Genomic DNA, 22,163 nt, shown 5'->3' on the forward strand with positions numbered 1-22,163 from the left:
GTGCCGGGCCGCCGCCGCGCTCATTGGGCAAGCGGCGGGGGCCCGTTGCCCGGCGCGGTGTCGTGGCGCGTGCGTTGGACAATGCGCCGGAAGGTCACGTTGCCAAGACGCCGCGCTGCGTGTGCGGTCGCGCGACCCGAAGTGCCCCGCCCCCCTCCCTGCCCAAGATGGCGACTGCGGGGCAGTCACGTGGCTACACGTCCCTGTCGTTGCCCCTTTCCAAGATGGCGGCCGGCTACTCTAGCTCAGGCTTTCCCCAGTGCCGTAGGCCCAGGCCCAGGAGCGCCCTTCCCCCCAGGGCCTGGGTCTGGGACCCCCATGGCTGGAGTCGCCCGCCCAGCCTGGGCGTCAGCTGGGCCCTGCGGGGCCAGGGCCGGCCGTGGGGGGAACCTGGGCCTGGGCCTCAGGCCTCCCGAGAGGCCGAGGAGCCACAGTGGGCAGCCGGGCGCCCTGCCCCGGAGCCTGCAGGCCCCGGCCTGTCCCAGCCCGGCCCCAGAGCCTCCGAGACCCCGCACCCCGACAGGGCACCCTGAGCGTGCAGCCGGCCCCCGGAGCCAGGCCGGCCGGGACGGCTGCCCCCGACTCGCGCCGTACGACGGAGCCAGGCCGGCCGGGACGGCCGCTTCCCCGGCTCGCGCCGAACGACGGAGCCAGGCCGGCCGGGACGGCCGCCCCCCGGCTTGCGCTGTACGACGGAGCAAGGCACGCCGGGACGGCCGCCCCCCAGCTTGCGCTGTAGGACGGAGCCAGGACGGCCAGGTCGGCCGCCTCCCTGGCTCCTGCCGTACGACGGAGCCAGGCCGGCCGGGACGGCCGCCTCCCCATCGCGCGCCGTACGACGGAGGCAGGCCGGCCGGGACGGCCACTTCCCCGGCTCACGCCGTACGACGGAGCCAGGCCGGCCGGGACAGCCGCCTCCCCGGCTCGCGCCGTACGACGGAGCCAGGCCGGCCGGGACGGCCACTTCCCCGGCTCGCGCCGTACGACGGAGCCAGGCCGGCCGGGACGGCCGCCTCCCCGGCTCGCGCCATACGACGGAGCCAGGCCGGCCGGGACGGCTGCCCCCCGACTCGCGCCGTACGATGGAGCCAGGCCGGCCGGGACGGCTGCCCCCCGGCTCGCGCCGTACGACGGAGCCAGGCAGGCCGGGACGGCCGCTTCCCCGGCTCGCGCCGAACGACGGAGCCAGGCCGGCCGGGACGGCCGCCCCCCGGCTTGCGCTGTACGACGGAGCAAGGCACGCCGGGACGGCCGCCCCCCGGCTTGCGCTGTAGGACGGAGCCAGGACGGCCAGGTCGGCCGCCTCCCTGGCTCCTGCCGTACGACGGAGCCAGGCCGGCCGGGACGGCCGCCTCCCCATCGCGCGCCGTACGACGGAGGCAGGCCGGCCGGGACGGCCACTTCCCCGGCTCACGCCGTACGACGGAGCCAGGCCGGCCGGGACAGCCGCCTCCCCGGCTCGCGCCGTACGACGGAGCCAGGCCGGCCGGGACAGCCGCCTCCCCGGCTCGCGCCGTACGACGGAGCCAGGCCGGCCGGGACGGCCACTTCCCCGGCTCGCGCCATACGACGGAGCCAGGCCGGCCGGGACGGCCACTTCCCCGGCTCACGCCGTACGACGGAGCCAGGCACGCCGGGACGGCCGCCTCCAAGGCTCGCGCCGTACGACGGAGCCAGGCACGCCTGGACAGCCGCCTCCAAGGCTCGAGCTGTACGACGGAGCCAGGCAGGCCAGGACGGCCGCCTCCCCGGCTCGCGCCGTACGACGGAGCAAGGCACGCCGGGATGGCCGCCTCCCCGGATCGCGCCGTACGACGGAGCCAGGCAGGCCGGGACGGCCGCCTCCAAGGCTCGCGCCGTACGACGGAGCCAGGCAGGCCGGGACGGCCGCCTCCAAGGCTCGCGCCGTACGACGGAGCCAGGCAGGCCGGGACGGCCGCCTCCAAGGCTCGCGCCGTACGACGGAGCCAGGCAGGCCGGGACGGCCGCCTCCAAGGCTCGCGCCGTACGACGGAGCAAGGCATACTGGGACTGCCACCTCCACAGGCCACACCCCTCAGCTCAGGATGGAATGTGGTACTCTGGGACTCGCTGAGTTCTGGTTTTTGGGTCAAGCAGGAGCATTGCAAGCTGGGACCTGGCATTTCTGCGGACTTTGTGTCTGGACAGCACACAGCACATTGGTTCCGCCTGCATTATATACACAAACTCCTCGTTAGAGGGGATTGATTGAGGCGGGTTCCTCTGAGCTCCAGGGCTAGGGAAGACAGGCAAAGGTGCGAGATAGAATCTTTGATCTGGTGTTGCTTGAAAATAGCAAGCTCGGTCCAATACTTACCCCCTTGGTGGTGATACAAGGTGTTTCCTCCGTTCTCATAGGAACTGTGAGGCTGGGTCAGGCCTGGGGTCCACCTAGCCCACTAGCCCTTCTCCAGCCCTGGTATCCACTGCTGTGAGTCCAATGGAACTTGGAAGAGGTGAGAATGCCTGCAGTGGACCATTCTGCAACCCTGCACCCACAGGGAAGTTCCCCCCAACTTCAGCCCACAAGGGGCTTTGCTGTGAGGGGTTTTAGGGGCATTACAGCTTCCTCTTTTTAGTTGAAAAGAGGAAACTTAAAATAGTGAGTCACAAACTGAAAACTCCACGTTTACCTGAGCTTCCATCACCCATGTTGGTATGAACACCACTTAACTTGAATTTATCAAATCCAAATTAACATTTAGTGCTGAGTAGCCCGCCCCGCCCGGTAAACACAGGTCTTAATGCCCATTTCTGAGTTTAATTGCCAAGCTTTGCAGGCCATCTCTCCTTTGTTCACAACTATCCACACAACTATCCAGTCTATCTGCATTTCAAAGAGGCAGCCTGGCTGCTCAGGAATTGAATGGTGGGGGACGTGCTGTGTTTGATGCTGCTTCAGCTCTTTATCTTGAGATTGTTTCCCAGGAAGCAGCTTCTGAAAGGAGATATGCTCAGTCAGGTCAAAGCCCAGGACCTTGCAGTGGGAATGCTTTCACCCGGGGAGAGCCCAGCAGGGCCTCAGAGAGCACACTAATGGCACCATAGATAAACCAGCCCCTGTGCACAGAGTGTGGGCTTGTGACGGCTCCTCCTGCGCCGTGATTTTAATACCTTGGCCCAGGTGAACACGTGCTAAAGCCCATTGCCTGGTCTGCACTTAGGGCAGTGAAGACACTACCCGTGCCCACAGGAGAGGTTCTCCCCGTGCTGTAGGTGCTCCACCTCCCCGGGGGGGTGTAGCTAGGTTGACAGGACTATTCTCCCTTCCCCTGGGCGCTGTCTCCAAGGGTGGGGGTGGCAGGTGGCTTTACCTGTGTGACACTCACACCCCTGAGGGGCGTAGGTGGGTCCATCTAATTTCCAGTGTAGACCAGGCCTCAGCTAAACTGGGTGTTTGATGCAGTTCGTGCTCCCCCTTGTTTTTTAATATCACGCAACGCAGCGCTGCAGCTGTGGCAAGCGCCTGCTACAAACCGGGCCATGCACTGAGGGCCATGAACCTGTGTGCTGTGCCGTTCCACACCCCCGCTTGGTCTGAGCCAGAGACAGTGCCCGTTGAGCCCAATGGTCGCCCAGTCCCTGTCTGCCCGCTAGGACCTCGAATGTGTAATGCAAGGTGAGGGGTGGGGGCTGCACCTCTGAGAAAGGCCTCCTAGACTTTAACCGGGCACCACCCTCCAATCTGGAATCAGGTCACATGAGGACCTGGAGCTCAGGAACCAATCCATGCAACAAACCTGGATGCCAACTCTGCCCACATATCTACACCAGCGACACCATCACAGGACCTAACCAGATCAGCCACACCATCACCGGTTCATTCACCTGCACTTCCACCAAGGTAATATATGCCATCACGTGCCAGCAATGCCCCTCTGCTATGTACATCGGCCAAACTGGACAGTCCCTACGTAAAAGGATAAATGGACACAAATCAGATATTAGGAAGGGCAATATACAAAAACCTGTAGGAGAACACTGCAACCTCCCTGGACACACAATAGCAGATGTAAAGGTCGCCATCCTGCAGCAAAAAGACTTCAGGACCAGACTTCAAAGAGAAACTGCTGAGCTTCAGTTCATTTGCAAATTTGACCCCATCAGCTCAGGATTAAACAAAGACTGTGAATGGCTCGCCAAGGACAAAAGCAGTTTCTCCTCCCTCAGTGTTCACACCTCAACTGCTGAAGAGGGCCTCATCCTCCCTGATTGATCCTCGTTACCCCTAGCCTGATTCTTGCTTGCATATTTATACCTGCCTCTGGAAAGTTCCACAACGTGGATCCCACGAAGTGGGTATTCGCCCACGAAAGCTCATGCTCCAATACGTCTGTTAGTCTACAAGGTGCCACAGGACTCTTTGCCACTTTTACAGATCCAGACTAACACAGTTACCCCTCTAATACATGAGTTCCTGTAAGGCTCAGTCAGGGCCCCCCCTCTCCAGGGTCATGACACCCCTGGGGGCCCCCAGGACAGATTGCAGGGGACTGCCAAGGGCTGGGATAGTTCCTTGCAAAAGCTGCCCAAACTGGACTTTCCTGGTAGGTGGCTCTGCCCCAGACGGAGCAATTTCCAGAGTCACATCTGCAATGGCCCAACTTGATGATCACTTTAGATAAGCTATTACCAGCAGGAGAGTGGGGTGGGAGGAGATATTGTTTCATGGTCTCTGTGTATATAATATCTTCTGCAGTTTCCACAGTATGCATCCGATGAAGTGAGCTGTAGCTCACGAAAGCTCATGCTCAGATAAATTGGTTAGTCTCTAAGGTGCCACAAGTACTCCTTTTCTATCTGCAGTGTAAGGAGCCGATGGCAGAGGGACGAGGGCTCTCACCTGCTCCCCTAGCCCTTGTCCCTCCTTCCCCCAGGGTCGAGCTGGTTCCTCTGTGTTTTGTTCAGACGGTGACTTTGGACTGGGATTTTCTAAGCTGCCTGGGGGTTGGGAATGAGGCGCTAGGTTACTTAGGATGTTTTGAAAAATTCAGCCAGTAGGTGGGAGACAGCAGGCTCAGCGTTACTGGGAACAGGGGAAAGAGGACGTGCCCCATGGCGTAGCTGGGATGCACAGGCACGCCAGCACTGGCTTCCCCGCCCTCCCTCCTGCACCCCCTGCCAGTTCCTCTACCCTGCTGGGCCTTCCCTCCTGGCAGCTCCCTTTGCCCGCTCCTCTTCCAGGAGTGCCCCTTATGCCCAAAGCAGCTTCCTGGCGCATTCAGGCTCTGACCTCCTGACCCACCAAATCCCTGTCCCCATCCTGGGCTGGGTTCGCTTTGCAGCTTGTGCTGTGCTGGCCTGGCCTGGCCTGGCTGGTGACCTCAGACCAAGCCCTGGAGCAGGAACGCTGTTATCAGCAGGGCATGGTTCACGCCACGCTGCTCAGCAAGGGGGCTAGGGCAGGGTCCCTGCCTAGCACCCCCCTTCCTACAGTTGCTCAGCAGCCTGAGAGGATGAAGAGAGGGGAAGGGGGTTACACAGGGACAAAGCTCCCTCAGAAGATCCGGAGAACACCCAGGGCTGAATCTCCTCCCATCTGCACTGGTTTTACCCCAGTGCAATTTCACTGACCTTGGCTGCCCCACTCCCAAGTTACCCTGGTGCCTGGCCCAGACTGCACAGATCAGGGAACAGGGGGCGGGGGTGGTGAGTCAGAGGGAACCACTAGAAACAACGAGGAGGCCTCGTGGCACCTTAGAGACGAACACATTGATTTGGGCCTAAGCTTTCGTGGGCTAGAACCCACTTCATCAGATGCATGGAGTGAATAAGACAGTAAGCCGTATACATACGTATACGTATGCAGTACATGAAAAGATGGGAGTTGCCTGACCACGTGGGGGGTCAGCGCTAACGAGGCCAATTCCATCAAGGTGGACGTCGCCCATTCCCAACAGTTGACAAGAAGGGGTGAGTTACAACCCAGGGAAAATTACTTTTTGGAGTGACCCAGCCACTGGGGTACCCCCATCACCCAGCAGGTGACCCCTGAGCTGCTGATCCTGCCTGCAAAGAGGTGAGACCTGATTGGTGTGAGACCCCCCAGGGCAGAGACAGGGTGCTGAGTTACAGTGTGTGTGTGTGTGTGTGTGTGTGTGTGTGTTAATGTCACCTATACGCTATTTACTGTGCACAAGAGAACAAGTCCTGCGAGACAGAGATGCCCTTGTTCCAGGCTCACTGCACTGGCTGGGGGGGAGTGAGGGGGAGTCCATGCACCCATCTGTGTTAAAACCCATGTCACTTGATTACACGTCCCCTCCCACTGGCCAGACTCCAGAGTGGCTTTCAGAAAGTTTCAGGCTTTTCTCCCTGGGAGGAGAGCGGGGCCTCCTGCTCAGAGCCAGGACTCCTGAGTTCTATTCCCAGCTCTGCTGCTGGCTCAGTCCTTGGACCAACGCCCTGCCTCAGTTTCCCCAGTTGTGGAATAGGAACAGCAGTGACCTGTTTCCCCGGAGGGATGGGAGGCTTGGTCCCTTGTCTGTGAAGTGCTTTGAGATCTCTATAGGAAAGGAGCCAGACAGCAGCCAAGGATGAGAGGGGAGGGGGCACGGGGGGGGCGGGTCGGTGCATGTGGCTCCCTCCTCCCTCCCCCGGCAGGGACCAGGCTCCTGCCTGGCCCTGGAATCCGCCTCCGCCCCGGGGAATCCCCTGGGGTCCCCCCGAGACCAGGCGGGGCCCCGAGTCCCAGCCCGCCCCGCTGGGCGGGGCTTGTCCCCAGCCTAAGAAGCCGCCGGGCTGCAGGCAGGGGTCGCTGCGCGGCCGCTCGGGGACCGGCCCGGCGGGTCTCTGGGTTCGGGGCTCGCTCCGGGGAGCCGGCGGCAGCAGCCGGAAGCTCCGCTGGAAGGACACGTAGCCAGGGGGCGAGCAGCAGCCGAGGGGCTCCGGGTCCCCCCGTTCCCTGGGGCGCACCGAGGGCTCTGCCCGGGGGGCCCCGGGTCTCCCCTCCCCGCCGTCCTCCTCCTCCGGGGGCCCCGGGTCTCCCCTGCCCGCGGGGCGCTCCGGGCTGCGCTCTCCCGGCCCGCGCCCAGGGCGCACGGGGCTCCGGCCGCGCCATGAACCGCTGCGCCGTGCTGGGGCTCTGCCTGCTGGGCTACGCGGGCTACCTGCTGCTGGGCGCGCTGCTCGTCTCCGCCATCGAGCGCCCCTACGAGAGCCGGCTGCGGGCCGAGCTGCGCTCGCTCAAGGCCGCCTTCCTGCGGGCCAGCCCCTGCCTGAACGAGAGCGCGCTGGAGCGCTTCCTGGAGCGGGTGCTGAGCGCCAACCGCTACGGGGTGTCGGTGCTGCGGAACGGCTCGGCCGGCGCCTCCAACTGGGACTTCGCCTCCGCCTTCTTCTTCTCCAGCACGCTGGTCACCACCGTGGGTAAGCGCCCGCTCCCGCCGCCCCTGCGCGCCCCCTCGCCAGCCGGAGCGCCCTCCTCCGCTGCGCGCCCCCTCGCCAGCCGGAGCGCCCTCCTCCGCTGCGCGCCCCCCTGCCCAGCCGGAGCGCCCCCCTCCGCTGCGCGCCCCCTCGCCAGCCGGAGCGCCCCCCTGCCCAGCCGGGGCGCCCCCCTCCGCTGCGCGCCCCCTCGCCAGCCGGAGCGCCCCCCTCCGCTGCGCGCCCCCCTCCCCAGCTGCCCCCGCCGGGGCAGCCGCCCCCGAACAGCGCGTGAGTCTCTCGGTACCACCCCAGGCGCCCCGCGCTCCCCCGGGGCCCCCAGGAATGGAGTGTCCCCACCAGCTTCCAGACCATTGCGCCCATCCCCCAGGGGGTCCCAGGGCCGTGTCCCTAGAGCCCCCCAGTGATTTTAATCCCCCCCCCCCAACACACACGCGCCCTGTTCCCGAGCGCGTTAAAGCACCCAGGGCGAATCTCGTGCTTGGTTGGGAGTTTACAAATCCAGCAGCGCCGGGAGACTGAGGTGTGTGTGGGTGGGTGGGTGGGTGGGGGGAACACGACACACAAATGTCACTCTCTGCTCGGGCAAGCGGGGGCTGTTCCCGATGGATGATGTCCGCGCCCCTCGGGCCGGGCCCTGCCCAGAGCCGGAGCCAGCTGGAGAAACTTTCAGAAAGTTTGTTAAATGTATGAGGGAAAGTGTCTGAGCGCCCCTTTCCCCTCCCCCGCCCCGGTTATCAGAGTCCCCCCTGCCCCGGGTAACACAGCCGCCCTCTCCTCCCCCTCCCCCGGCTAACACAGCCCCCAGCTCAACCCACAAACCAAACATTGCCCCTCCCCACCACCGCACAGTGGCTCGGATCTGCCCCACCAGGCCCTGACCCACGGGGGCTCTCTGCAGGGCCTAGAGTGGGATTGGGTTTGGAAAGGCATCTTAGCAGGGCATTTAGCCATGGGGCGTGTGCCCCTCTTCCTGCTCTGTGTGGGGAGGGGACCTGGGAGGTCTGTGCTGGGTCCATGGGGTGTTTCTGGGGGCCCGGGGTGTCCCCGGGCCGAACTCCCTTAGGCAAGGCGGGTGCAGCTGTAACTCTGAGGCCCTTTCTCCGAAGTGTCTGCTGGGCCTTGGAGTGACATGAGGTGTGAACGAGGCGCTGGGCCTGGTGACTGGGCTCACGGGATGCTGCATGCTGCCAGGGTGGCAGTGTCCCAACACCCGGGCGCAGGGGACTCCTCCTTTGCACCTGCCGGAGCAGAGATCAGGTCTGGGCAGGGCCTGCTGGGCCCCTGCCAGCTGTCAGAAGCAAAACTGACTGGAGAAGGTCTCTGGGCTGGTGTCGGCTGGGCTCACTGGGCCAGCTTCTTTGGGCTCTGGCTTCGGGCCTTGGGTGATGGTGACGGAGTGGCCATGCCAGGGACTTCCCCCATGCTAGGACTCTGGGACTGGCCTTGTTCCTCGGGCCAGGAGCCTCAGCGAGATCCCGCTCCTGCCCTGGGGGGTGTGTGTGTAGGGGGGTATATTGTGAAATGCTCCCCGGGGGGGCTTCTGAAAGCTGCTCTGGAAGAACTGGTTGCACCCCCACCCCCAATCCAGCACCTGGGCCCCAGATGACAAGGAAAGTGAAAGCGCAGAGTTAGCAGCCAGAGCGCCAACCCTCCCCCTCCATCCTGGCCTAGTTCCTCTCTCTCTCTCTCTCTCCCCTCTCCTCCCCCCCCCCCCCCCCCCCCCCCCAGGCCCTTGCGGAAATCCTAGAGCACAAAGGTGCTCCTGAGGGGGGAGGGGGCTGGCTGCTGGGCCTTGGATCCCCTGTGGGGCCTTAGCTTCAGAGATTCCTGGCCTGGCCTACACCAGGGCCAGCAGCCCCCGGTGCTCAGACTGGTCCATGTGGCTGGACCCCCAGCCCAGTGGAACCCTCCTGCCCCCCCTGGCTTCCGACAGGCTTTGGATCCAGCCCTAAATGAGCAGGTCTCTCAGGTCGGCAGGTCCTGGGGTGGGCACGTCGGTGCCGATTACAGCCGGGTCCAGCCAGGATCCAGCCAGAATCCCTGCTCCCCAGCCTGGCCCCCTCCCCTCATCTGGGAGCTGGGAGTGTCTGCTCTAGAGAGCTGCTGCTCTAACCACTAGGCCCCACACCCCTGCCAGCGCTGGGGATGGAACCCAGGAGTCCTGGCTCCCAGCCCCCGCCCCCCCACTGAAACCACTAGGCCCACTCCCCTGCCAGTTCTGGGGACAGAACCCAGGAGTCCTGGCTCCCTGATGAGCCCATACAGCTCAGTTAGTCCTTCAGATGTTTAGCCCAAAGGGGTGACAGCTGCCTCTGGCTCATGGGACTCATGGGTCCGGGCCGCCCTGCTGGCTGCCCCGGGGGAAGTCGTGGCTGGCCCCATGCGCTGTTAGAAACGCTGAGCCAGCTGCTGGCTGGCTGGGCAGGAAGGGAGAGCGGGTCCCAGCCCGGCTGAGCACTGCCACGCTCCTGACAGTGCCGAGCGCTCCTGACAGACAGGGCTGGCGGCACGGGGCTCTGGAGAGCTGCCCAGACACTGGCTCTTTCCCCGCCCCTGTACTGGGGGTTGTGAGCCAAGCCCTGGCAGGGAGGGGGTTAACCCGGACATGAGCTGGTGCCTCTCCCCAGAGCCCGGGCATTCTGGCCCTGCCCGGGCCTGGCACCGAGCCAGGGAGTCCAGCTGCCTGCCAGGCCAAGGGCGTGTGCGTTACCAGCACCTGGCCCCAGTGACGCCATGGGGGGGGGCACAGCCCATGGGGCTCAGTGCCCAGGGGCTTTGCCACACAATCCCCTGGGTCTGGGCGCTGCCCGGTCTGGCAGCTCGGTGCCTTGGGGGGGCCTGAGGCAGCTGTGTGGCCCCACAGCGGGGCTGTCTGTCCCTGGGTACCACGGGGCACCTTCCTGAGCGGGACAGGTCCTGTGGTGCATCCCTTGGGGGTGTCCGCTGCGGGGGACGGGGGGGTTAGACATGCCCGTCTGTCCGGCCGTGTCGGTCTGTCTCCATGGGCTGGTGCTGAAGCTGAGACCTGTCTGGCTCTGTGTGTGTCAGGACATCAGTCCCTCTGCCCCACCACGGCCCAAGGATAGATTGAGCCGTCCTGGCCCGCAGAGCACTCCCTGCGGGACCTCTGGGTCCGGAGGCAGCTGGCCAGCGCGGGGGATCCCTGGGCAGGGCTCACCCTGCCGGGGCAGGGAGGACGGGAGGCTCCGGTTGATGCAGAGCGAACTCTGCCCCGTGCCTGCCTTGGGTCAACACTCAGCGTAAACAGCTCCCTGGCAGCTGGGAGGGGAGTGGGCTGGGCTGGCTCCCCGGGGTGGGTGGGCAAGGCCCTGACAGGCCGGCTCTGAGCTTGGGCATCAGCTCTGATGGGGTGGGGAGGGGGAGCAGGGCTCTCCCCAGTGACCCGGCTCCCCCACGGGATTCACCCCCACCGCACGGGCTTCCTGGTGTTCGGCCCCAGCCCCTGGTGCAGCTGCCCCGTAGTGCGGATGGGCTAAGGGGCCGGGCGCTCAGCCTGTCTGGATCCTGGGGTAGGGGTAGGAAAGGCCTGGGGATGCAGCCACGGCAGGGGGGACGCGGGGCCAGCCCTGCCATGCTGGGGAGCCCTGTGGCTGCCACCCCGGTAGTGGAACTTTGGGGCAGCAGCTGCCCCGTCACCCAGTGCCTTCGCGGTGCGATTGGAGCCCCGAAGCGCCGCTGGCTGGCTGCAGTAGTAGGCTGTTACCCTGGTATGTCAGCCAGCCTGTGTCACTGTGCTCGGGCATCACTAGATCCCGGATTGGGGCCTCTGGGTGCTACCGTAAAACAGTCACTGGGCCTGGGCGAGTCCCTCCCCCGCTTGGGGTCATGTGCAGCCTGCAGCCCCCCGCAGGGCCCTGGCTTTGCCTCTGGATTAGCGGCGGGTGCGGTGCTGCCCCCCACAATGGAGCCTTTCACTGCCCCCTGCAGCCGCCTAATTGCCCGGCTTAGAACCCACCGGGGCGTGAAATCTCATTACCCAGCTCCCCGCGCCGGAGCCGTTCCCGGAGCCGGCCTCACGCAGAGCCCAGGCACATGGGCTAGGGCGGGGATGAAGCCTGGGACCTGCTGGATGGAGCCAGGGGCTGCACAGGGCAAGGCTGGGCTGGGACGCAGGACTCCTGGGTTCTCTCCCCAGTTCTGGGAGGGGAGTGGGATCTAGTGGTTAGTGCGGGGGTGGGGGGTGGGAGCCAGGACTCCTGGGTTCTATCCCCAGCTCTGACACTGACCCCTGTGGGATGCCTTTGCCTGTCCGTGCCTCAGTTTCCCATGTGGGAGACCCCTACACACACGTGGGGGTAACATCATCTCCTCTGTGCCCCGCGTCCAGGCTACGGCTACACCACACCGCTCTCGGACTCCGGCAAGGCCTTCTGCATCTTCTATGCCCTGCTGGGGGTGCCCTTCACCATGCTGGTGCTGACGGCCACGGTGCAGCGCCTGGCCCGGCTCTTCGTCCACCGGCCCCTCGAGTACCTGCAGCTGCGGTCGGGCTACAGCCACCGGGCGCTGGCCCGGGCCCACTTCCTGCTGCTGCTGCTGGCCGTGCTGGTCGCCTTCTTTCTGCTGCCGGCCGCCATCTTCAGCGCCCTGGAGGAGACCTGGAGCTACCTGGACGCCTTCTACTTCTGCTTCATCTCGCTGTGCACCATCGGGCTGGGCGACTACGTGCCGGGCGAGCAGCCCGGCCAGAAGCTGCGGGCGCTCTACAAGGTCTCCGTCACTGGTGAGCAGCGGGCGGGGGGGAGGTCTGGGGGGGCAGCTCCGTTGGGGGGGGGTCTCATAGGTGCGCTCCGAGCAAGGTCAGGCAGGACCCTCCTCCTGGTGCGTCTCCCCTCGGGGCGCCGGCACCAGGGCAAGGAGCCTGCTCGGCTCCGGCACCTCCCGGGTCCGACCTGGAAGCATTCAGCCCCCTGGTCCCCTGGAGGGACGCCTGGGGGAGCCTCGCACGCCCACAAAGGGCCCTGCCCCCCACTCCCCAGTCAGCCGTGACTCAGCCAGCGTGGAAAACAGGTTTATTAGTCACCAGGAACACAGGGTAGGACAGAGCTCACAGGAAGCAGGAAGTTACAGCAAAGGCCCACTCCCCCCACCGGCCCCAGTCCCAACCAGGAGACTGACCAGCCCAGCCCCTGACACACCTGCTGCCCCTCCTCCTCCTGGGCAAACAAGTCACTGCCCCCACCTCTCGCGGCAGCCACCTGGCTCCTGAGTCCTGCCAGACACCTGCCACCGTGGGTCCCTGCAAAAATCACACCCCCTTGTCCCACCACTGAGGTCATTGTGTCAGAAACAGAGGAAACTGAGGCACGCAGTGCTCATGCAAAACGTTACGGGAAACCCCCCCCCCCCTCACTTTGTCACAGGTGTCTAGGGGGCAGGTACGTGGGGGGGCAGAGGGGACCCCAGTAGCCCCACAGGGCACAGTCTGGGGAGACTTGGGTGCAGCGTCGGTGTGTCTATTAGAGTCATTTCAAGGCAGCTGGGCTGGTGCCCTGTGGGGACAGCTACATCCTGAACATTACCTAGGGTACACTGCCGTTTGGTGGGTTAGAGCGAGGCGGCTGGGAGCCAGGACTCCTGGGTTCTCTCCCCGGCTCTGGGAGGGGAGTGGGGACTAGTGGTTAGAGCAGAGGGGGCTGGGAGCCAGGACTCCTGGGTTCTCTCCCCGGCTCTGGGAGGGGAGTGGGGACTAGTGGTTAGAGCAGGGCGGCTGGGAGCCAGGACTCCTGGGTTCTCTCCCTGGCTGTGGGAGGGGAGTGGGGTCTAGTGGTTAGAGCAGGGTGGCTGGGAGCCAGGACTCCTGGGTTCTCTCCCCGGCTCTGGGAGGGGAGTGGGGACTAGTGGTTAGAGCAGAGGGGGCTGGGAGCCAGGACTCCTGGGTTCTATTCCCTACTTGCTGTGGGGCGGGGCCTGGCCCTGCCGGGTGGCGTTTCCAGGCACAGCTGGGGCGCAGCGCCGCTGTAGCTCCAGGGGTGACCCCCAGGTCCCCGCGGTGGCTGATGCCCCCTCCCTCTCGCCCAGTGTACCTGCTGCTGGGGCTGATGGCCGTGCTGCTGGTTCTACAGACCTTCCACAAGGCGGCCGACCTGCACGGCCTCACCGACCTCTTCCTGCTGCCGGCCGCTGGCCGCAGCGACCAGGAGCCCATCCTGCAGCCCGAGGAGCCGCCGGAGGAGCCGGGGCAGGGCGAGAAGCCGCCACCTGCCAGCGCCCAGCTCAACACGGGCAGCCGAGCCAACTACGCCTCCATCAGCCGATAGCGTCAGCCCTGCCCCGCGGAGGGGGCTGCAGAGGGGGCTGCGTTCCCGGGGCAGCTCCCTGCGGGGACCGTGCCGGTGGCTGCGGCAGGCTCTGGCTTTCGCCCGGGCCGTGCTGGGGCTGGCGCGGCTCCTGTCTGCATGTTGCGGGGGGAGCTGGCGCAGGGTTTTAATAAGCGCGCCCCCGTTTTCAGCGGCCGTTCACCAGATTTTATCGCGGGGCAGGTGGCCGGGACCTGCCCTGTTTCCCAGACTCACCCCCACCATGCTGGGGACCCTGGGCCATGGAGCCGGCTGCGGGGGCCCAGCCTGGGCCAGCCCCCCAGCGCCGCGGGCTCTGGCTGACCGAGGGGGGTGAAGGTGACAGGTTGTGTGTGGGGCTGAGCTGGGGCCTGGCCAGGCCTAGTTTGAGTTTTAAATGTGGGGGGGGTGATTCCATGCATGCCCGAGGCTTGGGGGCAATGCCCCTCCTGCCCCCCAAAACTCAGCCTGTCTGGGTACCCCTGCAGGGGGGGAGGGGAGAGGACACCCCCCCGCACAGCCGCTGGACTCTGCCAGGATCCCTTTCATGCAAACCCTTTAATGAGCCGGGTTGAACCGTCACGGGGTCTTGCCTGGCACCGCTCGGGGAGGGGTCTGGGGCTGCCGCATGTGCCTGCCCCCCACTCCAGGCGTCTGCAGGGCCCGCGGCCGGAAGCTGCTGCCCCTCCGTGGCGCCAGGTGCAGGATGGAGCGTGGCAAGATGGGCACTGCCCATGGGGGGTGATGGCCCCTCCCATGCTGCCAAGAGCTGCCCCTCAGCCCCACTGGGGTGTCGAGGGGCAGCGCCCTCTGCCAGCCCGGGAATCAGCCTGGAGGGGGGACGTAGAGCGAACACCCCTGTGTCCCTGGCTCAAGCACTCGCCCCCGGGAATCCCCCCCCCGCCCCCAGGCCTGTGTGTGCCAGCTGTTCCTGGCGGCTGGGAGGGCGAATGGTCCCGGGCACAGATGGGGACCAGGAGTCTGAATAAACCATTGCTGGAAGGAGCCGGTGGCGTGGTATTGTGCCCTCTGTCCCCTCCCCCCGCCCTGGCCCGGCGCTCAAGGCAGGGGTAGAGCCAACAATAGAACCCAGGAGTCCTGACTCCCTGCCCCCCCGCCAGAACTGACACCTCCCGGCCCAGCAGTGGGGGGAGAAGCCCCCCCATTCTCAAACCCCCCGCTGTAAAAGGAAAACGGGAACCCTGAGCAGCTGCCTGGGGGCCTCTGGGCCATGTGGCTCCCAAGTCCCTGAAGCTGTGGGGGGAGTAGGGGGCTGGGCTGGATGGGGGTGGCAGGACCCAGCCCAGCCCCCAACCCCGGCCGTCCATGTCTCCCCCCTCCCCCCACCAGAGGGCAAGGAGGAGGCAGAAGTTACAGGGCTTGGCCCCCTCGGCTCCCCCTGGGCAGCCCCTGGCCCTCCCGGTGCCTGCACACCACCCCCACGTCCTCGCTGTGGGCACAGTTGTGCTGCCCGGGGGGGGCGCTCTGGCACTCCAGCAGGCTGCGCTCCGAGCCCTGGCACCGCACGTCGTCCAGCAGGATGGGCAGCGCGGCCCCTTGCCCGAACTCCGCCCGGCGGGCCACCCTCTGCGCCTGCCCGTAGCCCAGCTGTCGGCACACCACAGCGGCCGCCCGCCCGTCGAAGAAATCGTCGCAGACCGTGCCCCACTGGCCCCCCACCAGGATCTCCAGCCGGCCCCGCCCGGGCCCTGCGCCCCTGTGCACCAGCCGCACCGTGCCAGGGGGCAGCTGCCGAGCGGGGCCCTTTGCACCCAGCCGCCGCCGGGGCCCCATCTTCCTGGGGTGCTGCCCAGCCTCCTGCCTGGGGGGTTGAGGGGTGGCAGGGGATGGCAAAGTTGTGGGGGGCAGCTGGGGGTTGGGGACTGGAGAGGGTGACCCTGTGCTGCGGGGCCAGTGGGGGCTGGATGCTGGGTGGGTTGTGGGGGGCAGCCCTGTGCTGGGGGGCCAGTGGGGGCTGGATGCTGGGTGGGTTATGGGGGGCGGCCCCGTGCTGGGCTGGAGGTGGGTGCTGGGGGAAAGGGGGGGGTTGTGGGCTGGGTGGGGTGGCCTTGTGCTGGGGTGGAGGTGGGGGCTGGGGGAAAGGGGGGGGTTGTGGGTTGGAGGGGGTGGCCTTGTGCGGGGGGGCCGGTAGGTGCGGCTCCATGGGCTGCTGTTGGCCCCCAGGCGCTCCAGCAGCTGCTGGTACCAGTTGGGGGTGGTGGGGGGCAGGCTCGGCCCTGGCCAGGGTGTGGGAAACACCTGCAGCACCCCAGAGTCCGGGTGCGCTGGGGGCCTGGCAGCTACAGCTGGGCTGGGCAGGGCCGAGGGCACTGCAGGGGGCACAGGGGGCTCTGGGCCTGGGTAGGGGGGGCTGAGGCCTGGGGGGTGGGTGACAGGCACCATGGGGGGTCCAGCTGTGCCTGTCGGTTCTGAGCCGGTGCCAAGCAGTGGGGTGGTCCCTGTGGGCAGCGGGGCCGGTGTGATGAATTCTGAAACAGGAAGGGGGAGGGGGGCTTGTTTGGGATACATCTCTGCCCCCCCGGATTGCCTCACCCCGACACGTTTATCCCCCATATACAGAAGAACACACGTGCAGAACTGCCCCTCGCAGTGAGTCGGCACCAGAGTTGGTGATAGAACCCAGGAGTCCTGGCTCCCCCACCCCACCTGCGCTAACCAATAGTCCCCACTCCACTCCCAGCACCCCACTGCCCCCCTTCCACATCCCAATGGCCCAGCAGCTCTCCAGAGCCCTCAGCCAGCTGCAGTGGTGACCTACGGCCCCCAGTGCCCCCCTGCCCCACACACTCACTCTGTGATGGGCGGAAGTGGACCAGCTTCCCTTGGATGGGGACGGGCACAGGGCTGATCCCGCACTGTCCAGGGGACGCCCGCCTGTGGGGAGAGATGCCTGTTATGGGGGCACAGGGGCCAGGGCCCATGCACGGCCCCCACCCCACACCCTGGGAGCCAGCCAAGCTGTGTCGGACCGAGACGGGGCAACTCCTTGCCCATAAACCTGCCAGGGCCAGCGGGCAAAGGGGTGGAACGGTGGGTACCTGGAGGGGTCCACAATCTGGTACAAGACCCCGGCTGGCACTGCCGCACGAGGGATGGCCGTGGAGAGGAAATACAGCTCACCTGCGGGGACAGCGGGGTTAGTGACTGGCCACCAAGTCCCCCCATCAGGCGCAACTGGGTAAACTGAGGCACAGGAGGGTGGGGCCTGCCCAAGGCCACAAGTGAGAGGCAGCAACGAGAATAGAACCCAGGCGTCCTGGCTCCCAGCAGCACCCCCTCCACTCTCCCACCTGGACCCAAGACCCCTCCCAGCACTGGGATGAGAACCCAGGTGTCCTGGCTCCCAGCAGCACCCCCTCCACTATCACCACTGGACCCCAGACTCAGCACTGGGATGAGAACCCAGGAGTCCTGGCTCCCAGCCCCCCACCCCCACTCTCCTCACTGGACCCCAGACCCCTCCCAGCACTGGGATGAGAACCCAGGCGTCCTGGTGGAGCCATGGCTCTAGCCTGCCTGGGCCCTGGGCCCCGGCGCGTCCTGGGCCAGGCCTGCCTGTGCCCCCCAACCCGCTCACCGGCCTCGTCCTCGGCGAAGGAGATGATGTGGGGCACGTAGTGGTTGAGGAGGCCGGGGAAGGCGCAGGTCTGGCCCTGGCCCGCGCACAGCTCCTTGTAGTGCCAGCCCCCGGAGCCAGCCTCCTCCCGCAGCGACATCAGGCGTCTGGGGGCAGACGGAGCCGTGGGGATGGGGTTGGCTGTACCCCACCCCACCCACAGGTGCCATCGGGGGGCTGTACCCACTGCCTTCCATAGGAGCCGGGGAGACATTGTATTGCCCCCCCGGCCACATCCCCCCCCCCACACATCCCCCCCCAAGGCAGAATCTTCCCGGGGGGGGCATCTGGTCAGGGAGATGCCCAGAGGGCAGCCCCACAGCCCCTCTGGGCCATGGCTAGTCCTGTTGCCATGGCCATGTGCCTGCACAGCCCCCCATGGGTCACCAGCAGGGTGTGAACCCCCCCTTCGCCCCACGGTGTGCTACCGGAGCGCTCCCACCAGCCTGCAGCAGTAGCAGGCTGTTCTCCCTGAGCCCGGCCGAGCATGCCGGCCCCAGGGGCCCAACCTACCCGCTCATGAAGTCCCCGAAGATGTAGTGGCCACGCAGGTTGGGGCTGTGGCAGCCCCGGTACACGTAGCCCCCCGTCACCGAGCGCCCCAGCTGGTGCGAATAGGCGAATATGGGGGGGACATCGTCTGCAAGACACGGCACGAGCGCCGCTCAGATGGGGATCGGGGGCAGCAACCCCCCCGGCTGGACGCAGCCTCCCTCTCCCGCCCCCAAGGTGCTGGCACCGCGGTCCCCTGACCTGGGTGGAGACAGTGCCCCCCCAGAGGGGACAGGCCCCATGCCCCACTCCCCGGAGGGGACAGGCCTGTCGGACCATAGCGCCCCCAGAGGGGACAGGCCCCGTGCCCCACTCCCCGCCCCCCCGGAGGGGACAGTCCCCGTGCCCCACTCCTGCCCCCAGAGGGGACAGGCCCGTGGGGCCCTGGCGCCCCCAGAGGGGACAGGCCCTGTGCCCCACTCTCTGCCCCCAGAAGGGGACAGGCCCCGTGCCCCACTCCCTGCCCCCCGGAGGGGACAGGCCCCATGCCCCACTCCTCGCCCCCCGGAGGGGACAGGCCTGTTGGGCCATGGCGCCCCCAGAGGGGACAGGCCCCGTGCCCCACTCCCGCCCCCCGGAGAGGACAGGCCCATGGGGCCCTGGTGCCCCCAGAGGGGACAGGCCCCGTGCCCCACTCCCGCCCCCAGGAGGGGACAGGCCTTGTGCCCCACTTCCCGCCCCCAGGAGGGGACAGGCCTTGTGCCCCACTTCCCGCCCCCAGGAGGGGACAGGCCTGTTGGGCCATGGCGCCCCCAGAGGGGACAGGCCCCGTGCCCCACTCCCGCCCCCCGGAGGGGACAGGCCCGTGGGGCCCTGGCGCCCCTTGGCGCGAGGCGGCCGTACCGAGCGAGGCGTTGGCGCACAGCACCGGGTCGTAGCAGGCAAACCCTTCCTTCGCCCGCCAGCCATAGTTGGCGCCCGGGGCGATGACGTCCACCTCCTCGTACTTGTTCTGCCCCACGTCCCCGCAGAGGATGCGCCCGCGCCCGGCGCCGCTCACGGGGTCGCCCCTGTCCACGGAGCAGCGCCACATGTTCCGCACCCCGTAGGCGTAGACCTCGGGCCGGGCCCCGGGCTGCCCCACAAAGGGGTTGTCGGGCGGGATGCGGTAGGGGGGGCCCCCGGCCCCCGGCTCCACGTCGATCCGCAGCACCTTGCCCAGCAGGGACGACCTGGGAGGGAGGCAGGGAGCCGGGAACAGACACGGCGGGGCTGGGCCGGGGGGTTCAGGGGCCTGGGGGGTGCGGGGGGAAATCAGGGGTTTGGGGGAGCTGCCTGCCCCACACGGTGCCAGCCGGTCTGCGCTTTGGCCACCAGGTGGCAGAAGGGAGCCAAATTCTCACATATCAAGGCCCCCCTGCCCTGCCCGCCCCAATTTCCTGCAAGGGGGCATCTCCCCCAACACCCCATGCCGGCCCCAGGGGCCCCCCAACACCCCATGCCGCCCCCAGGGGCCCCCCAACACCCCATGCTGGCCCCAGGGGCCCCCCAACGCCACCCCAGCTCTCACTTGTTCTGGGCGTTGCCGAAGGCGCCAAAGGGGTCCCCCGCTCGCCCCCCGTCCCCCGTGAAGATGTAGAGCAGCTCATCGGCCCCAAACAGCAGCTGCCCCCCGTTGTGGTTCGACGCGGGCTCCAGCACCTCCAGGAGGATCCTGCAGGTGAGAGGAGCCGGGTGAAGGGGGGGGGGACCCCAAACCGGCGGGGCAGATGGAGCGGGGAGGCAGGAGCTACATGACGGGGGCTGGCTCAGAAGTGGAGGGGACCAGGGCTAGTGGGTGAAAGCGCGGGGGTGGGCTGGGAGCCCGGACACCTGGGTTCAACCCCTGGCTCCGAGAAGGGAGTAGGGGCTGGGGGCCCGGATGCCTGGGTTCTACGCCAGGAGTGCCCAGGCGGGGGGCCACTCACCTCTCGGAGCGGGGGTCGGCGGCGTTGGGGTCGTGGGGCGAGACGCGGAACTGGGAGACGCGGATGGTCTCGTGGGGCCCGGCGCGGGCGGAGTAGTAGACGTAGAAGGTGCGGGTGGCATGGAAGCGGGGGTGGAAGGCCAGGCTCAGGAAGCCCCGCTCGTCGCCCGCCCAGGGTGAGGTGAGCACGGCCGCCCGCAGGTCCAGGAAGGGGCGCGCGGCCCGCGAGCCGTTGGGCTGGAAGACCCAGACGCAGCCCCGCTGCTCGGCCACGAAGAAGCGGTGGGAGCCGTCCCCGGCGTGCACCATGGCCACGGGGTTCCGCAGCCCGTTGGCCACCTCCCGCAGGCAGAGCTGCAGGCAGCCGCGGGCGCCCTCCCGCACCTGGCCCAGCCCCTGGCTCAGCGCCGCGCTGCCCACCACCGCCGGGTAGCAGTAGCTGGGGTCGCCCAGCTCCAGGGCGCCGCAGAAGCGGGCGCGGTCGCTCTCCAGCGCCAGGCTGGCGGGGTCCTCGGTGAGGAGGCTCAGCGCAGAGCGGCACCGGAGCCAGAGGGCCGCGCAGTACGCGGGGCACAGGCCGGGCAGCGCCCGCACCGGGGAGCTCATGTCCTCCGCATCGTACAAGTGGGCAGCGTAGGGCGAGCACTCCTGCGGGGCAGGGGAAGGGGGTTAGCTGGAACCCAGGAGTCCGGGCTCCCAGCCTCCCCTGCCCTAAGCCACCAGAGCCCAGTCCCCTCCCAGAACCAGGGATAGAACCCAGGAGTCCGGGCTCCCAGCCCCCTGGGTTGCAGGGCCGTGTTACCCCCTGCCTAAGGTCAGCTTTGGGAAGGGACGGGGCCGGGGGTTCAGGACTCCAGGGTTGTGTTCATGCCGGGCCTGCCGAGACCAGAACTCCAGGGGGTGGGGGGTTGGGGACAGGCTGGGAATGGGCCCATGTAAGACCCTCCCCGTCCCCCCGCAATGTGTAGCCTCCAGCTGGAGCTGCCGGGTGAGGTCACCCATGTCCCAGCCTAGACAGGATGTGGTGAGGGCTGGGCCACTGCCTGGAGCCGTCTGGAGCCACGGGGAGGGGATGCCAAAGGCACCCAGCTGGGCACGTGCTCCACAGAGCTGCTGGGGTCCCCCCCGGCTCCCTCGCCGGGCACGTGGGGCAGAAGCCTGATGCGGCCTGGTGCCTGGAGCTGTACGTGCCCCCCCTCGCCAGGAGCCCAGGGCAGCTGGGTGAGGCACATCTGGGGAACCTGGGCCCCCAGGCTGGGAGCTTGGGGGCTCCCCCAGTGCCCCTCTGCCCCCCCCCCATGCAGTCAGTACCGACAGGGCCTCCCAGGCTGATGGGGGGCAAGAGAACGGGGCCCCCAGGGTTCCTCCATGTCTGGTCGTGGAGGTGAAACGGGAGAGGGGCTGAGTTCCCTTCACCCCCCACATCCCACTGTCCTGCTATGCCACCAGCCCCACAGCACCCCTGCAACCGCCTGTGCCCCCCCAGCCGGGCTGCCTGGCCTGTGCCCCCCCGGCTCAGCCGGGCTGCCGGGCCTGCGCCCCCCCCCCCAGCCGGGCTGCCGGGCCTGCGCCCCCCACTCACCTGGCACAGCAGGTCACGCAGGAAGGGCCCGCAGCTCCGCAGGCCGGCAGGGGCCAGGAAGGTGCCCAGCACCTGGAACCTGGCGCTCAGCTGGGCGTCCCGCCGGCCGTCGCAGCAGCCGAAGGCAGAGTACTCGGGGCAGAAGGCCAGGGGCTGGGGGGGCTGGAAGGGCGGCTTGTAGTCCAGGCACTGGGGGTGGGGGAGGACCCAGGGGTCCTGGCCCAGCAGCAGCAGCAGGGCCCCCAGTGCTGTGGCCCCGGGCCCCATGGCAGTGCCCTGCGTGGGGGGCTCAGGGCGGCTCTGCCCGCGCCGGCTGGGAACACGTGTGCAGGGGAGCCGGGGCCAGGCCTGGGCCACGTCCCCCCGCCCCGCTGACGGGGCAGCTGTAATAGCAGGGTGAGCCTGGCGGGAGGCGCGGAAGGGGGGAGCATTAACCCCGCGTGCCCCTGCACGCTGCACGTTGGGGCTGGCTGGGCCCGGGGAGAGGGGCGCTGGGGGCTCCATGGAGCAGCGAGAGCAATCCCTGCTTGGAGGGAGTGGGGTGCAGGGGTTAATGGGGGGCGGGGCTGGGAGCCAGGACTCCTGGGTTCTATCCCCACTCTGGGAGGGGAGTGGGGTTAGAGTGGGGGTTGGGAACAGGACTCCTGGGTTCTATCCCTGGCTCTGGGAGGGCAGTGGGGTCAGGGGCTGGGAGCCAGAACTCCTGGGTTCTTTTCTGCTACTGAGTCACTGTCCTTTGGCAAATCTCTCCCCTGGGCCTCAGTTTCCCTGCTGTGATGT

At 67.2% G+C, this 22,163-nt stretch overlaps 3 protein-coding genes across 4 annotated transcripts; 1 reads left to right on the forward strand and 2 right to left on the reverse strand.

Annotated features, from left to right (window-relative positions):
* Positions 1-6,729: 6,729 nt before the first annotated feature.
* Positions 6,730-18,086, forward strand: KCNK6 (potassium two pore domain channel subfamily K member 6). 2 transcript variants are annotated; one of them, XR_006287205.1, is made up of 4 exons: positions 6,730-7,389; positions 11,756-12,151; positions 13,450-13,757; positions 18,073-18,086. XR_006287205.1 is itself a non-coding variant. In XM_043534551.1 (3 exons), exons 1-3 carry the CDS (start codon positions 7,080-7,082, stop codon positions 13,686-13,688), a joined length of 945 nt encoding a protein of 314 aa, XP_043390486.1. In that variant the 5' UTR covers positions 6,731-7,079; the 3' UTR covers positions 13,689-14,708. The 2 variants fall into 2 exon arrangements, 1 of the variants encoding a protein (XP_043390486.1); XM_043534551.1 differs by lacking the exon at positions 18,073-18,086 and having other exon boundaries at positions 6,731-7,389; positions 13,450-14,708.
* Positions 14,941-15,677, reverse strand: LOC122463642 (HHIP-like protein 1). The gene has a single exon (XM_043534552.1). It carries the CDS (start codon positions 15,498-15,500, stop codon positions 15,078-15,080), a length of 423 nt encoding a protein of 140 aa, XP_043390487.1. The 5' UTR covers positions 15,501-15,677; the 3' UTR covers positions 14,941-15,077.
* LOC114021292 (HHIP-like protein 2) lies at positions 15,698-21,964 on the reverse strand. The gene is made up of 10 exons (XM_043534864.1): positions 21,384-21,964; positions 19,803-20,449; positions 19,406-19,549; positions 18,739-19,067; positions 17,857-17,983; positions 17,305-17,450; positions 16,766-16,847; positions 16,519-16,601; positions 15,800-16,195; positions 15,698-15,735 (listed from the first exon to the last, which is right to left on the reverse strand). The coding sequence occupies exons 1-10, from the start codon at positions 21,885-21,887 to the stop codon at positions 15,698-15,700; spliced, it is 2,496 nt and encodes an 831-aa protein (XP_043390799.1). The 5' UTR covers positions 21,888-21,964.
* Positions 21,965-22,163: the final 199 nt, after the last annotated feature.

Source organism: Chelonia mydas, chromosome 23, assembly GCF_015237465.2.
Source record: "Chelonia mydas isolate rCheMyd1 chromosome 23, rCheMyd1.pri.v2, whole genome shotgun sequence".
NCBI classification, from domain to species: domain Eukaryota; kingdom Metazoa; phylum Chordata; order Testudines; family Cheloniidae; genus Chelonia; species Chelonia mydas.